Source organism: Tachysurus vachellii, chromosome 5, assembly GCF_030014155.1.
Source record: "Tachysurus vachellii isolate PV-2020 chromosome 5, HZAU_Pvac_v1, whole genome shotgun sequence".
NCBI lineage: Eukaryota > Metazoa > Chordata > Actinopteri > Siluriformes > Bagridae > Tachysurus > Tachysurus vachellii.
This window is the reverse complement of record NC_083464.1, coordinates 15486889-15501058: the sequence shown is the minus strand read 5'-3', so window position 1 is coordinate 15501058 and position 14170 is coordinate 15486889. Positions and strand designations below refer to the sequence as shown.

Here is a 14170-nt window from a genome sequence, read left to right as displayed (position 1 = left end):
CGCGCAATAGAAAACATGGCGGATTAACGTCACATTTGAGGTATTAGCCAAGTTTAAACGAGGTAACCTGCCACGTTTGTCTATATACCTTCATATCATCACATTATTTAAATTTCGTATACAAAGCTCTTACGTTTTCGAGTAAAACGAGTATATATCTTGCTAACTAGAGTAGGCTGGGGCTGCCGTTGGTTTGCTAAGCTATTGTTGTTAGCCTAGCTAGCCCATATACAACATGTTATTAGCAAGGCTAGTTGATAGACGTTACCGTTGTTGTTAGCTTAGCTAGCCTGCCGTAGCTGAAGGACTGGGTTTTTTGTTAGCATAGCGCCTCATAGCACGTTAGCTGTTAGCCTAGCTAAGTTACCTCATAGATACTGCTGTTGTTCGCTTAGCTAGCTCTCCGACATGGTTGTTGTTGTTGTTAGCTTAGCTTAGCTATGCTATCTACCGAGAATGTCCTCGAGCGTGTGACGTACCAGCATATATTACTGATGCGCACATATTACTGAACTGAATATTTCTGGATAACCTAAATATATGTTTTAATCGGTGTATAAACCAGTGGAAAAAATTATATATATATTTAAGATGTAATGATTTAGTTTTGTATCCCACTGACGAGTTTTAAATGAAACTTATGAGACACGTGACGCTAATAACGTTAGCTGTTTATTTTGTGAGTGTAATTCTCTTCACTGTTGATATATCCACGTTACCACATTATCCATTTTCTCACCCCCCCTCCCCCTTAATACATTAAAACAATTACTATGTTTAACTGTTAGCAATAAAACAGTAAATAAATAAATCCTTTCTTCACTAACAGCTCCTGGATGTTTGCCCTTTATTTGGTGCCAGTCCTTTGAAGTCGAGTCCCAAATTGTTCCCTATTCTCTATAAAAGTGCACTAGATATAACGTATGAAATAAAGCTCCACTGAGTCCTATGTAGTGCACTGTGTGTTAAATAGGCGTCGTGTATGATGATCCAGCCTTTAGCTTGCCGCCTTCCAGGGAAATAACGTTGCTGTCTGTCATTTTCTTGGCGGGGACTGAAGCAGAGGGGCGAAGGAGGGAGGAACTCACGGCTCCTGCGTTTGGACGCCATCCTCGAAAAAGGCGCCCTTCTTTTGAAAGGAAGAGAAAACGGAACTGAAGTGAAGTAACGTGTTGTTACACACTGATGCAGAACTGAGGTATCGGTGTTCACGTTATTATTGTTTACTACAGGATCAGCACATATTTCTGAACACTATCCATACGCGCTTATTAGTTGTAGAACGTTCACGGCTGTTTAGATCCTTCAGCATCCTTCACTTGTCACATCACAGCCTTGGCCTGACAATAATACACCTTTTAGTTCTCTAACATCAGATTCGTTATGAAAGTAAAGTGCTTTGTTGCAGTCTCGGAGACCCACAAAGAGCAGAAACCTGAACGTTGTCAATCCTGATGATAATTCTTGATTCTGCATGTGATTGTTTCACATCTGGTGTTGTCTTTTTTTTTCTGTGTTCATTTAAACAGGGCAATCAAAATAGAACAGAATCATGAAAAAACCAGTGCCAGCAAAAGGTGAGGTTTTATGCTTATTTATTTATTTCTTGTTCTTCTTTTTTTTTTTTTTTTTTTGCAGAGATGCAGTAATCCCAACCATGGCATCCTGTGTTCAGATTAGATGTCTGATTTATATATTAACCCCATGTCCATTCGTTCCTGTATTTTAATGTGCACCTGTTCGTACTAAAATAATTTGCTGCTGCTTGTTGAAATACAAACACATTAATAATCAAACCCGCTGCAACCCTGAGCGCAGGGTAAAGAAGAAATTCAAGATGAATTCAAGTGCGCCATATGCAACACCACACAAGAACAATATACATTGTCTTGTAATGAACATGGTCTTTTTTTTGTTCATATCTGAACATCAACTCCTATTCTGCAAAATGCTCACCTATAGGTAACATGCAAACTTTGTCAATGTGACAGTAAGATAACAGATTGTGACAGCATAAAATAGCTGGTTTGGATTGGAAACTGTTTAGAGTGATGTGATTGATGCTCTATCAAATCAACAAGTCATTAGCCTTTTAGTGTACCGTTAAAGAAATCTTATAACTGTGTGTGTTGTGTTGTCAGAGTGAAATATATCTAATAGAGACATTTAACTTCTGTCTTAGTAATCGAATGGAAAGATGGCAGACGGATCAAGCATTCCCGCAGTGGGCGGCCCTCTCGAGTTCCTTCACAGTATCAAGGTACCTCAGTCATTATAGATTTGTGTTTGCTCTAAGCTTTAAATTTTATCCTATTTTTTCTTGACAGCTACATTATTATAGCTCTGTTCCACCAATCCAAAAGACTAGCGAATTTTAGAATTTCTGCTCAAGAATAAATAAAACTCCAGTTTTATTTTCAGTTTTACACTTTACTCCCCACGTCTCAGCAGTGTAGATTATTTTATCCACTTTCAGAGCCTCAGTCGAAAGGTAATGAGACAGGAATCAACGCGGAACATCGAAAACACAGAATTAGGCTTCTAAGGTTAAATATTTTCTTTATTGTTCCTCCTTAGGCCACTTCAGTTGGGATAAGTATTTGAAAGAGACCGGTGCTATAGCTGCTTCGCCCCATTGTTTTAAACAGGTGAGAGTTTTTGCCTTATTCCTCAAACAGGCTTCAGTATAATAAACCTAGCATTTTTTTTCTGTACACAAGTACTTACTAAATGGCATCATAGAACATGCAAAATTTATTATTATTATTATTATTATCTTAAATAATGAGTAGTAATGTTGTTGCAGAGAGATTAAGACAGTGCATTAAAATTGTTGCCACCTCCACAGAGCACTACACCCCCAGTCAATGAGTTCAAGGCAGGAATGAAGCTGGAAGCTCAGGACCCCAGAAACACCACTTCTACCTGCATTGCCACAGTGGTGGGGCTGACCGGCTCACGTCTCCGGCTGCGCCTTGATGGAAGTGACAACAAAAACGACTTCTGGCGCCTGGTGGACTCGTCTGAGATCCAGCCCATCGGTAGCTGCGAGAAGAACGGAGGCATGCTACAGCCACCCCTGGGTGAGCAAGACTGAATTGAGTTCAGCGTTGCTGGATCCTTAGGGCTGAGCTTTTTAGAACTGATCATTCATCAAGTATGCATTTTATTGTTTTGCCACAAGAGTAATGGTAAATCTGTGTGCAGTGCTATTATCAGCAGCATTAATGATAAGCTACATTATCCTCAGAGTTGTAGTGGTCTGTTGGTCCTATTTTCATGATCACAAAACAAGCTCAAAAATAAGGCAGAAGATCCTGGTTTTGTCATTGTGGGTGTGTCAGAATTATGCTGTGTATTACTGTGACCTTGGGTGTACAATACATAATCAAGAGCTGTGGTTATATTCACTGTGTACATTACAATGACAGTGATGTCACTGCATTGTACGGTCAACAGTATGGTGTAAAAAAAATTTTAGATTTAGTCCCCCTTTGTTGCTAAAAGAAGGCTTTATTTGTCACATATACATTACAGAAGAGTGATTTTTCCTTTTTTTCTCTCTCGCATATCCCAGCTTGTTAGGACGTTGGGATGAGAGTGCAGGGTCAGTCATGTTCAAGGGCCCAGTAGTAGCAGCCGGACAGTGCTGGAACCCTGACCTGTCTGAGCAGTAGCCCAGAACCTTAAACTTAGTGCCACAACAGCCCCTCAGAATGACCTTCACATTTTTTAGGGAATGATTTACACTACATTTTGGAGTATTGTGGCCATTCAGTCACAAAAACATTAGTGAAATCAGGCAACAACAACAATAATAATAATAATAATAATAATAATAATACATTTTATTTATAGGCACCTTTATTCAAAGTCACTCAAGATAACCATACAAATTCAAACAAGTAATAAATAATAAATAACAGTAAACAACAATAAAAACAATGAGCTGCTTACTCTAGTGAATTTTTACTCTAAATAGTACTCTAGTGAGTATGTGCATAAATGAATCCACCAGGATCTGTGCCTTCAGTTTTGTGTGAGGGGTTTGGGAAAAAGTTTATATTCTTTATAATTATATCGGCTAAAACTGAGCGATTTTAAATGACGATAATAGAAGTGTTGGTGAGTCTGTTAATTTATTATTTCTATTATATAGTAAATAAATGTTCAGAGCATATTCCACCGGCCTGTATCCTGGGTCACTGCTGTACACAAATGTAGTTGGTCTGTTAATTAGTACAGAAGTATAAATAGTGTTTATAATGAAATAAATTGTGTGACATAAATTGTGTGCATTCATTAACCTGGTAGAATAAACGGGAGTGCAGGTTTAATGCATTGATTGATTTTGGGGTCGAAATCATTATGCAGCTTTGGCTTAGATATTATGCAGACGTCTCAAGATCTGCTGCAGTGTTAGGAGCAAAAAATATGTAGATACAGCAGTTCTTTTTGTTCATTTAAGCAATGACATTTTGTTTGTGATTATTTTTTTCATCAGGGTTTCGTCTGAACGCATCGTCCTGGCCAATGTTCTTACTGAAAACACTCAACGGTGCTGAGATGGCACCAGCACGCATCTTTCACAAGGTATCAAAGATGTAAAATGCACCAAAGGAGGTAGAAAACAAAAGATTCAACAAATTTGAACAAAGTTTTTTATAAAAGATGGTATTTATGTTTTTGAATCTTATTTAGCACCAGATTTAAAGCAGACATTTTACAGAAAGGAAGCCTTTACTCTTTCCTCAGCACAGAGGTTTTAATACACCTAATCCAACTATTAAATTATAAGCTTCATTATTTATAATATTGATACAATAATGAAGTCTTTGGTAACATTGGAGCCATAGACATTTTCTTTTCCCTGAACATTCCACTGACAGGGTACAATGGGACTAAGCTGACATTAGTTATAAAGCTAGCTGTTTTTTAAGTTAGTATTTTTTAAGTCATTCAACTCATTAAAAAGTAGAATGAAGTAATGTAATAACACTGATAATGGAGGGATGGGTGTGGCTTACTGCGGCACAGTGGCGTACTGGTTCGGGCCATTTGAGTCTAGCCTCCACTTGGTGTGGGCCGAGATCTGTGCATGTTCTCCCTGTGCTTCAGGGCTTTCCTCAACGTAACCCGGTTTCCTCCTCTGGTCAAAGGCATGCGCTGTTGGCTTATTGGCAATTTTTAAATTATTAGTTATTATATTACAATTATATTATACATATTATTACATATATTACACACACACACACACAGTATATATACACGTATATATATACATATATCTTTTATTATATCATTTATTATACTGGAAAGATTCTGATTGAAAGTGATGAAACTAAGATCTAATTTTCACTTCAGAACAGCTAGACAAATGCAGATGTAACTAATGTATGTTTTCTTTTAACCCGCAAAATAAATACCTGTCTTTGTCTGTTTCCTTGACCCTCTCAGCAGGAACCTCCTTCTCCAGAGCAGAATTACTTCCAGGTGGGGATGAAGCTGGAGGCGGTGGATAGGAAGAACCCTCATTTTATCTGTCCTGCCACAGTGGGGGCACTGCGAGGTGTGGAGGTGCTGGTCACCTTCGATGGCTGGAGGGGAGCTTTTGACTATTACTGCCGTTATGACTCTAGAGACATCTTTCCTGTAGGCTGGTGCACTCTCACTGGAGACAACCTTCAGCCACCTGGCACTAAAGGTCTCCTTTTTCTATGTATATGTTTCTGTGTGAAAGCAAAGTGAGTGATGTGTGCTATGTGATGTTTTAGTCAGCATTTAGTCACAGTTGCTTATTGCTGAAATGGGAAATAGGTTTGTAAATGTAAAAGTGCTGAAAATGGAATGAACATTATGTGGGTTGAGCTCTGCATATTACAGAACTGAACAGATTCATCTCTAACCGGTGTATCTGTAGTGAATGTGTAATTACAACAGAGAAGAAATTCAGAATGTTTCCTTGCACAATGACAACAGCAGAAAGCTTTGCCGCTTATTTTTTAGTAGTCAGTAGTCAGTAGCGTGACAATATAATGTGAGATTACTTCTTTTATGCTCATACAGTGTCATAGAATGAGAGAAATAAGAGAATGTCTGAACATCTGAGTTATTCTAGATGCACACGCTTTCCTAACAGTTTTTAACAGTTGTTCATATGTGATCAGAACCACACACATATACACACGTATGCCAGCCTTCCCACTTTTGTGTAGAAGCTCTGCATTTTAACATTGTAGGAAGCTACAAGTAAAAGAAAAATGTGCAAAGAAAATGCAGTTCTCTCAGCACTTCTCTAAGCGTTAATTGAGTCAGTCATCAGATAATGCTGGATTGACAGTTGGTAGGTGATTTGTGCTCTGTGACATTAACTGACACCCCAGGAAGCGCCTCCCTACCCTCATTAAACATTAGTCATTTTTAGGTGCTCTTGTCTCTAAAGAGAAATAAGACAATTAATTTGTTGCTTAATGACTTTGTTGCGCAAAAAAGTTTATAACTTTACATTGTAAATATTTGTCTAGATTTGTACTGCAAAAGGAACTAGCAGAGTTATGGACGCTGATTGTAACAAACAGAAAAAATATCTACATAATGAAAAGGTTGCAGGAGGTGAAACGTGTAAGTGTTTTGCTACTGAAAAAATAACTGAAGCAGATATAGAGAAAGGATTTTATGTAGGCGTTACTGCATTACGAGCTCTTGGTACTTGCCCATCTGGCACTGAGGACCACCACTTGGTGCTCTGTGCCCAGCAGTGGGCCTCAGGTTGGCGCCTGCTCCCAGAGAGACATGAAAAGAAAGTAGGGAAGAGTGAGAGGTTTCCTGTTTCATGTGGGTGTAGTCTGCCTTGTCAAAGATGGGAGGAAGAACGGGAGTGGTCCAGCATTATGGGTGGGACTGTGCATAAGAGGGTGAAAGGCAGGACACAGGGGGCACCAAGTTCTACCCAGGAGACAGAAACAGACTCATGACAAGCAGTGAAAAAGGAGCTCAGCTAAATCTGGGACACGATCATTTTTGGTAAGTTCTCTGTTTTGTTGGGTGCGAGAGAATGTGACAGTATATGACAATGTATCACTGCTTTTTTTTTTAACAATTATTTAAGCACCTTGGAATGTGTGTATTTGTGTGTAATAGACATACAGACATACACATAGACATGTGCACTCGAAAAATCACAGGCCAAGGCAAGTATAGGCCACTTACACGGTTATAAACCTGACTGGGGTAAGTCTAGAATAAACACTATTATATGCTGTGTATTCATTGGCAGTGTATTTTGTGTCCCTTCTATGTTTTCAGTCTCAAGTGGATGTCATCATAAACGTATGAGTGTTGTGCACTCACTGTGAGTAACATATGCAAATGTTGTTTTGTGTGTGTGAGAAAGGGAAGGGGCCCACGTTAGAGGTTAGATGGTGGAAAAGGACTGCGAGTCGTTGAAAAATGCAGTATTTTGCCAACACCAGCATGTACTCTGTCCCTGTGCTGGCAAACTTTTATCACACGTGTGGTGTGTAAACAAGCGTCTCAGCAAGCCTGAATTCCATCACTTGGAAGCCGGGCATCGTGTTCTCCTTGCTTTGTTTGCAAGGACTTTGTGAATATACTGAAACTGAAGGGCAGGAAGGAAGTGTGGGGCTTGTAACACCCTAATCACACACATACACACACACTTGCACCTATACAGCAGACCACAGTGCAGACAGTCTATCTCTCTCAGTCTGGCTTGTGAACTGGGCTGTGTGTGTTTGCATGTGTTCTTCTCGAGTGCTCTTCGGCTTGGTGTAGACTGCAAAACTGGCTGCCACAGGTGTGTACAAAGTCAGTAAATGTGTTGCATTTTGAACAGCTGTTTTGATATAGTTTGTGCTGTGTTGCTCATCATGTAGCACAAATCTTATCACTTTTCAGCATATTGTTTCTAAGCTTTTCTTCACACTAGACACTCTCTCTCTCTGTCTGTCTGTCTGTCTGTCACTTTCTCTCTCACACACACACAAACACGCACAGACAAACACACACAATGTTTAAGGGGCAATCAGCAACAGAACTACGTACGGTATCTCATGTATTTGTTCAGTGATGTGAAGCAAATTGGGTCACCATGGCTCTGAAAACAAAAGCCTTGCCATGTTGAACAATGCCTTTTAAGCAGCTACAGCAGTTATCCACTATTTATTTACCACACATGCAGATGGCATACGTGGACAAAACTTTACATTTTGGTCTCATCAGATCGCTTAATTGAATGTAGTTCCAAATTATTTCTGACTTGGAACTTTTATTTGTATGTTTTTTGATCAATCCACTGATACATTTTCTGATGTGAATGTGTGTGATACTGATTGACAGGACAGATCTTTCACATGAAAACATGCCACAAGTGATGTTATGCTTTTGTAACATGCAGAAGAGTCAGCGCTGTCAGTATCAGGTTAGAGCTGGTTACCCAGAGCGCCACGGTCAGTCTCTTATTAAAAATGGTTCGTGTGGAATCCAACGTAATAATTACAGCACTTGTGCAGGACGAAAGCTAACTTTCTCTTTGGTGTTTGCAAAGAGATGTTACATGTGCAAGTAAGAGGAAATGGTCATAATCAACAGTCAGTTCCTGGAAATAGAGCAATTGCAATTGGTTTGCATTCATTTGAGTGGCTCACTGGAGTTGACTGGAAGGTTATGTGATTAAATATTAGCAATGGTATATTAAATAAGAATGTGTTGAGTTTTTATTTTCTTCTTATAAAAGAGCGGCGCTTAAGCTACAGTACTGAACTTCATACAGCTAATTAACTACATAGTAACAAGCACTGATTAAGATTAAATGAATTATATTTAACCTACCTGGTAGATTCTGGTTATGATATAGTTGTTCTTCTCTTCTTCTCTCAGCGGGTTTGCCAAGGCCACTGGGTGCTTCGGGTGTGCTACCTGACAGCAGTGTGGAGGGCCCAGACATGCCCATGCCCCCAGCGCCCACCAGGCCTCCTGCCCAGAAGCGCCGTAAGCCAGGACGCAAGAAAAGCAAGCCATCCAGCTCCTGGGCTCAGAAGGATAGCAATTCCACTGACTTGCCCCAGACAAATCAGTCTGGAAATGGACCAGAACCTGTGAAAATCCAGAAGAAGAGAGGGCCCAAGCCTGGGAGTAAGGTACACTAAGGACCTTTTAGGATGGAGCAACTGCTTTTAGTGCTTTAATGTAACAGTTATCAGTTTTAATGCTGAATATTAAATTATTCCCGTTGATCCTTTGTGTGGTCATTTCTTAATTGTGCCATATACATCTTGGTGTGTGTTGTAGATGGGTTGGGTTAAGCATGCTGCATGGCTGGAAGGGGCAATGGCAGGTCCTGGCAGACCCAGAGGCCGGATGCCAGCTAACTGGACTCAGAAACTTCATCAGCAGAATGGGATAGAAACCATCAAGATCCCAAAGAAGAGAGGCCCCAAACCTGGCACTAAGGTTTCCTTAATGCAGCACTCTATCATGTCATTTTACAGAAACAGTTTGTCATATTTAGACGCCTTTGCTGCATGCAAGGCAAACTGTAGTTGCAATGATAACTTATGAAGGAACATTTCTGTTTTACCATCCTATCCTATCTCTAATCAATAACTCGTGTCAATATTTGTAATAAAATGTTTTCAAAGGAGGGGGCACGGTGGCTTAGTGGTTAGCACGTTCGCCTCACACCTCCAGGGTCGGGGTTAGATTCCCGCCTCCACCTTGTGTGTGTGGAGTTTGCATGTTCTCCCCGTGCCTCGGGGGTTTCCTCCGGGTACTCCGGTTTCCTCCCCCTGTTCAAAGACATGCATGGTAGGTTGATTGGCATCTCTGGAAAATTGTCCCTAGTGTGTGAGTGAATGAGAGCGTGTGTGTGTGCCCTGCGATGGGTTGGCACTCCGTCCAGGGTGTATCCTGCCTTGATGCCCGATGACGCCTGAGATAGGCACAGGCTCCCCGTGACCCGAGGTAGTTCGGATAAACGGTAGAAAATGAATGAATGAATGAATGAATGAATGAATGTTTTCAAAGGTATCATACAGATCTACACAGTGCATCCTTAATGGAGAATTTTTGGAATTTTTTTTGTGTGAATAAGGTCGATTTAAATCGGTCAGTAATTATATTTTGTTATCATTGTGATCATGTCCATTAACAGAGGAAACAGCGTGTGGCGTCTGACCCAGTTCCCACATCCCCTGCCAGTAGCACTCCAGAGCCTGACACCAGCTCCGTGCCACTGGATAATGCCACCATCCCCAATGCTGCCATGCAGGCTCCAACAGGTACTGACATTTACTGACAAAATCAAGTAAACTGAGAAACATGACATCGGTTTTGCTTTAATCTGAATGTTCTGTCTCATGACTCCTCTCATTCTACCTTTGTATGTATGTGTTCCAGTGTGTGTGTATCTGAATAAGCAGGGGAAGGTGGGTCCTCACTTGGATGCACGGCGCGTACAGGCTCTGCCAGACCACTTTGGCCCTGGTCGGGCATCTTCAGTGATGCAGCAGTGTGTTCAGGCCTGTGTGGACTGCGCACATAATCAGAGGGTTGTTTTCTCCTGTCTCAAACCAGGTCACGGAGGAGAGCTCATCTCAGGTCAGTGCACACACAAAACTTTATTATGACTATTAATTATAACTTACACAGTCTAAACATTTCACTGTGCCCTTTTAAAATGCTTCTTCGGGTACTAATTAATAGTAACTTGTCTCTGCGCTGTTGCTCTGCAGCCCACTTTGACCAGAAGCGGCACACTCTGACACTACCAGCAGTTAACAGTGTGACGTATGTGCTGCGTTTCCTGGAGAAGCTCTGCCACAACCTGCGCTGTGAACCACTGTTTGGCAGCCAGCCAGTGCCTCTGGGAGGAGGGCACTATGACAGCCACAACTTCACAGGTCTGCACTACAGAGCTGCAGGGAAACAATCTTCTGTCCCCAACCACCTGCTTCATGCATAAAAATACCCCTCACCCCACCTCTCCTCCACTTTGTGTCTTTCTCTATTCCGTCCCTGTATGGCCCATATCTACCACATCTCCACTCACATGCACATTTTTAGAATATTGTTGACTGAATGTAATACCTGCCTGTCTTTGTATTGATATGTCTTTTTTTGTATGCTATATCAGAGAGAAGGAGCATTTCGGAATGTCTCAGTTCAGGACCAGGTCGAGGGACAAAAAGATTTCTGTCAGACTCCTGCAGCAACAGTAGCTCACTGCCACACAAAATGACTAAAAGCCACTGCCTCACATCTGAAGGTACAACATTAATAGGCTGCCTAATCAAGTGCTCTACAATTTGATAACTTGGGACTTTCCAAAAGATCAACTTATTTGGATAATCAAAACTTTTGAAATCGTCCCTGTAACTGCAGCTATATAACTAACCGAACACTGAACAAATTCACTGAGACTGTATCAGTTCCAGCTAGTGCTCGTGATCAGATATAATATCGCTATTCTTTATAAATTATGCTTAAGTGCATTTTGTTGAAATATCATTGGTGTCTGTAGTAGTCTTTTGATACTCGGCCATTATTACATTTTGTACTGAATGTTTTCTCTCCCGTTCTAATATTCAAATTTCAGTATATCGAGAGATATCTGTGTATCACAAAAATAGTTAGTGTTAATGCTTGATTATCACAAGAACTATGTGAAAAATGAACAAAATGTGTATGTTTGTACATCAACATATGCAGAGTCTTTTCTGGTGGAGAATGGAGGTTCAGAACACTCGGAGAAAACACGAATGTCCCCCAGTAAGGCTCTGGGTTTGCACCCTCACTCTCAGAGCAACATATCTCAGCTGTGTCACCTTGGCTCTGCAGGTACACACACACACACACATTTGTTCATCCAAACCACAACTCTTATTTAAGATGATAATAATAATCTAAAAAAAAGAACAGTGCACTTTATTCGCTTTATAGAGCTTCTGATGATATTGTGGTTTTCATGAGCTCGTTTAGATGAGCTCTTTTAGATAAGTAATTCAACAAATAAACCTAATTGAAGGATTTGTTTGTGTACAGGTTCAGAGCGTTTCCTAAACTCTAGAGAAAGCCCTCGGCCCAGCGGGCAGGATCCAAACCTGTGGACAGTGGAGGATGTCATGCACTTCATCAGAGAGCTGGACCCTCAGTTGGGCCCACATGCGGAGCTTTTCCGCAAACATGTACGTATGATGTTAATGCACCAGTGTGCTTGTACCTCACTGTGGTTTGAATGTTCTGATTTGGAGTCTCTCTGTTGGCATTGGCCTGTTTCAGGAGATTGACGGGAAGGCTCTCCTTTTGCTGCGTAGTGACATGATGATGAAGTACATGGGCCTGAAACTCGGTCCCGCCCTCAAACTCACCTTCCACATCGACAAGCTGAAACAGGGGCGCTAAGCACAAGAGGCTGACCCCTCCTCTGTTCCACCAATCACAGAGCATAGTGGAAAGCTTAAGTCCACTAAAGCTTTACTGAAGCATTACTGTCATTGCAGTGGTCATTTCTGAATGTGTGTCTCCGTGTTTTCATTTATTTTGGTGTCCATTACATTACATGTAGCACATTTGCCCCCGTTGTCATGATAGGGTCAGTTTACTAACGCACAGTTCTCTCCACAATATTCAGTGTTCCTGTATTTTGCCATGTCTTGAGCTATGCAGGATCAGAGCTGCATGGAAAGTAGGCAGGCCATTTTCAGGCCTCCGTTTTTTAAATACATTTTTATTTTTATCCTCGTTAGCCGCAGTCAAAAAGGGCTTGGAATCACACAAACACTAGATCTGTCCCAACTTTGGGAATGGTTCTATGTCTCGCTCTGAGGCACTTTCATATCTAATATGGTACTTTATAAATATCTACACATCTAACCTGCAAGTAATGCCATGATACTGCATATCTTTTGTATGGTCTTGTTTATTATGTGTTTGTGGTTAATTTGTACTTTTTTACAGTTTTATACTATATTGTTAGAGTTCATACATTGTGATAAGACTGAAATAAAAATATGAAGTCGATTGACAGATTTTAAAACTGCGTTCTTGCATCTTGTTTGGTGTTTTGTTCAAGAATGGCATTTCATGACCTGCAGGAAGATTTGAGTAGGAGTGCATTAAATTCATGGTTTTAAAGACGCCCTAGTGTCACCTATCCATTTAGTGCATCTAGTCAACACAAGGGGGCAGCAAAGCCTTTCTAATTTCTCAGGATTTCTTTGTCGATGCATGAAAGCTGAAATATTTTCTGCATTAAAGAGCAGCTTTACCAGCCCTTATACATGCTGACATGCCATGCTTGGCCATTCACATCATGACACTTTCCATTTTCTTGCTGGAAGAAATCAGGGATGAATTTAATCGTTCTGACGGCTCAGGAACGTGAAGCTGTTTACAGTGTTTTTGTAACTAAACAACAGTTAACTTTAATCTGAAGCTGTATAGTCCATATACAGACATTTACACTGTAAATATCTCAGTAGACAATGTTTGTGTTTTCATTGTAGTAATTGTGTTGCCATAGTGTTAACACCATGCCCCATAGCATAGTCCTGAAATCTTCAATCATGAGATACACTCTTGTGTAAAGCATAATGTGATTAGGAATAAATACAAACCGTTTTCATTTTATTTATTTGTTTAGCATTAAACACTAAATCTAAATGAAATGACTGTGTTTTTATACTTGACTGTTTCTTTTCCATTGTTGCATGTGGATATACTATTATATTATAGCACTTTAATTTTCCAGAAAATTAGTTCATTAATGTAACACATTTGTTTTCCATATCATTCTGTTGGTTCATTCAACTTTTATCCTGTTAGTTTCGTTGTGATTCAGTGTTGTTTTTTTTCCCCCTTTGCTTAACTATCTGTAAGTCTGTAAATATACCCAAAGAACACCTTGTAATAAATGTTGGTTATACTTTGTAATTTACTTTATAAGTAGCTTTGATTTGTCTGGTCACAAACACTACAATAATGCTGACTTCCACAGTGATGATAGGCCCACGTAACTAAGACCGCTCAGTATTTACTCCTTGTGTAAACTGCAAACCATCATGACATTTTCTTTATAAAACTGAGTATTTCAAAAATCCCTAGATAATCATTTCACAGAAGCCTTAAAACGGATTTGCATAATTACAAATAT

At 40.2% G+C, this 14170-nt stretch overlaps 1 protein-coding gene across 1 annotated transcript; it reads left to right on the top strand.

Annotated features, from left to right (window-relative positions):
- The first annotated feature begins 557 nt into the window (after positions 1-557).
- Positions 558-13954, top strand: LOC132845742 (polycomb protein SCMH1-like). Its single transcript, XM_060869971.1, has 16 exons — positions 558-1198; positions 1530-1577; positions 2183-2260; positions 2578-2648; positions 2849-3083; positions 4505-4593; positions 5458-5704; positions 8899-9158; positions 9310-9471; positions 10172-10298; positions 10417-10617; positions 10752-10919; positions 11153-11284; positions 11728-11856; positions 12061-12203; positions 12298-13954. Exons 2-16 carry the CDS (start codon positions 1553-1555, stop codon positions 12418-12420), a joined length of 2190 nt encoding a protein of 729 aa, XP_060725954.1. The 5' UTR covers positions 558-1198; positions 1530-1552; the 3' UTR covers positions 12421-13954.
- Positions 13955-14170: the final 216 nt, after the last annotated feature.

Excerpts from the sequence above, each read along its gene's own strand:
- LOC132845742 (XM_060869971.1), top strand. The coding sequence starts at position 1,553 with ATGAAAAAACCAGTGCCAGCAAAAG. Across the intron at positions 4,594-5,457 it reads CAGCACGCATCTTTCACAAG|CAGGAACCTCCTTCTCCAGA; the intron begins GTATCAAAGATG and ends TGACCCTCTCAG. Across the intron at positions 10,299-10,416 it reads TGCCATGCAGGCTCCAACAG|TGTGTGTGTATCTGAATAAG; the intron begins GTACTGACATTT and ends TATGTGTTCCAG.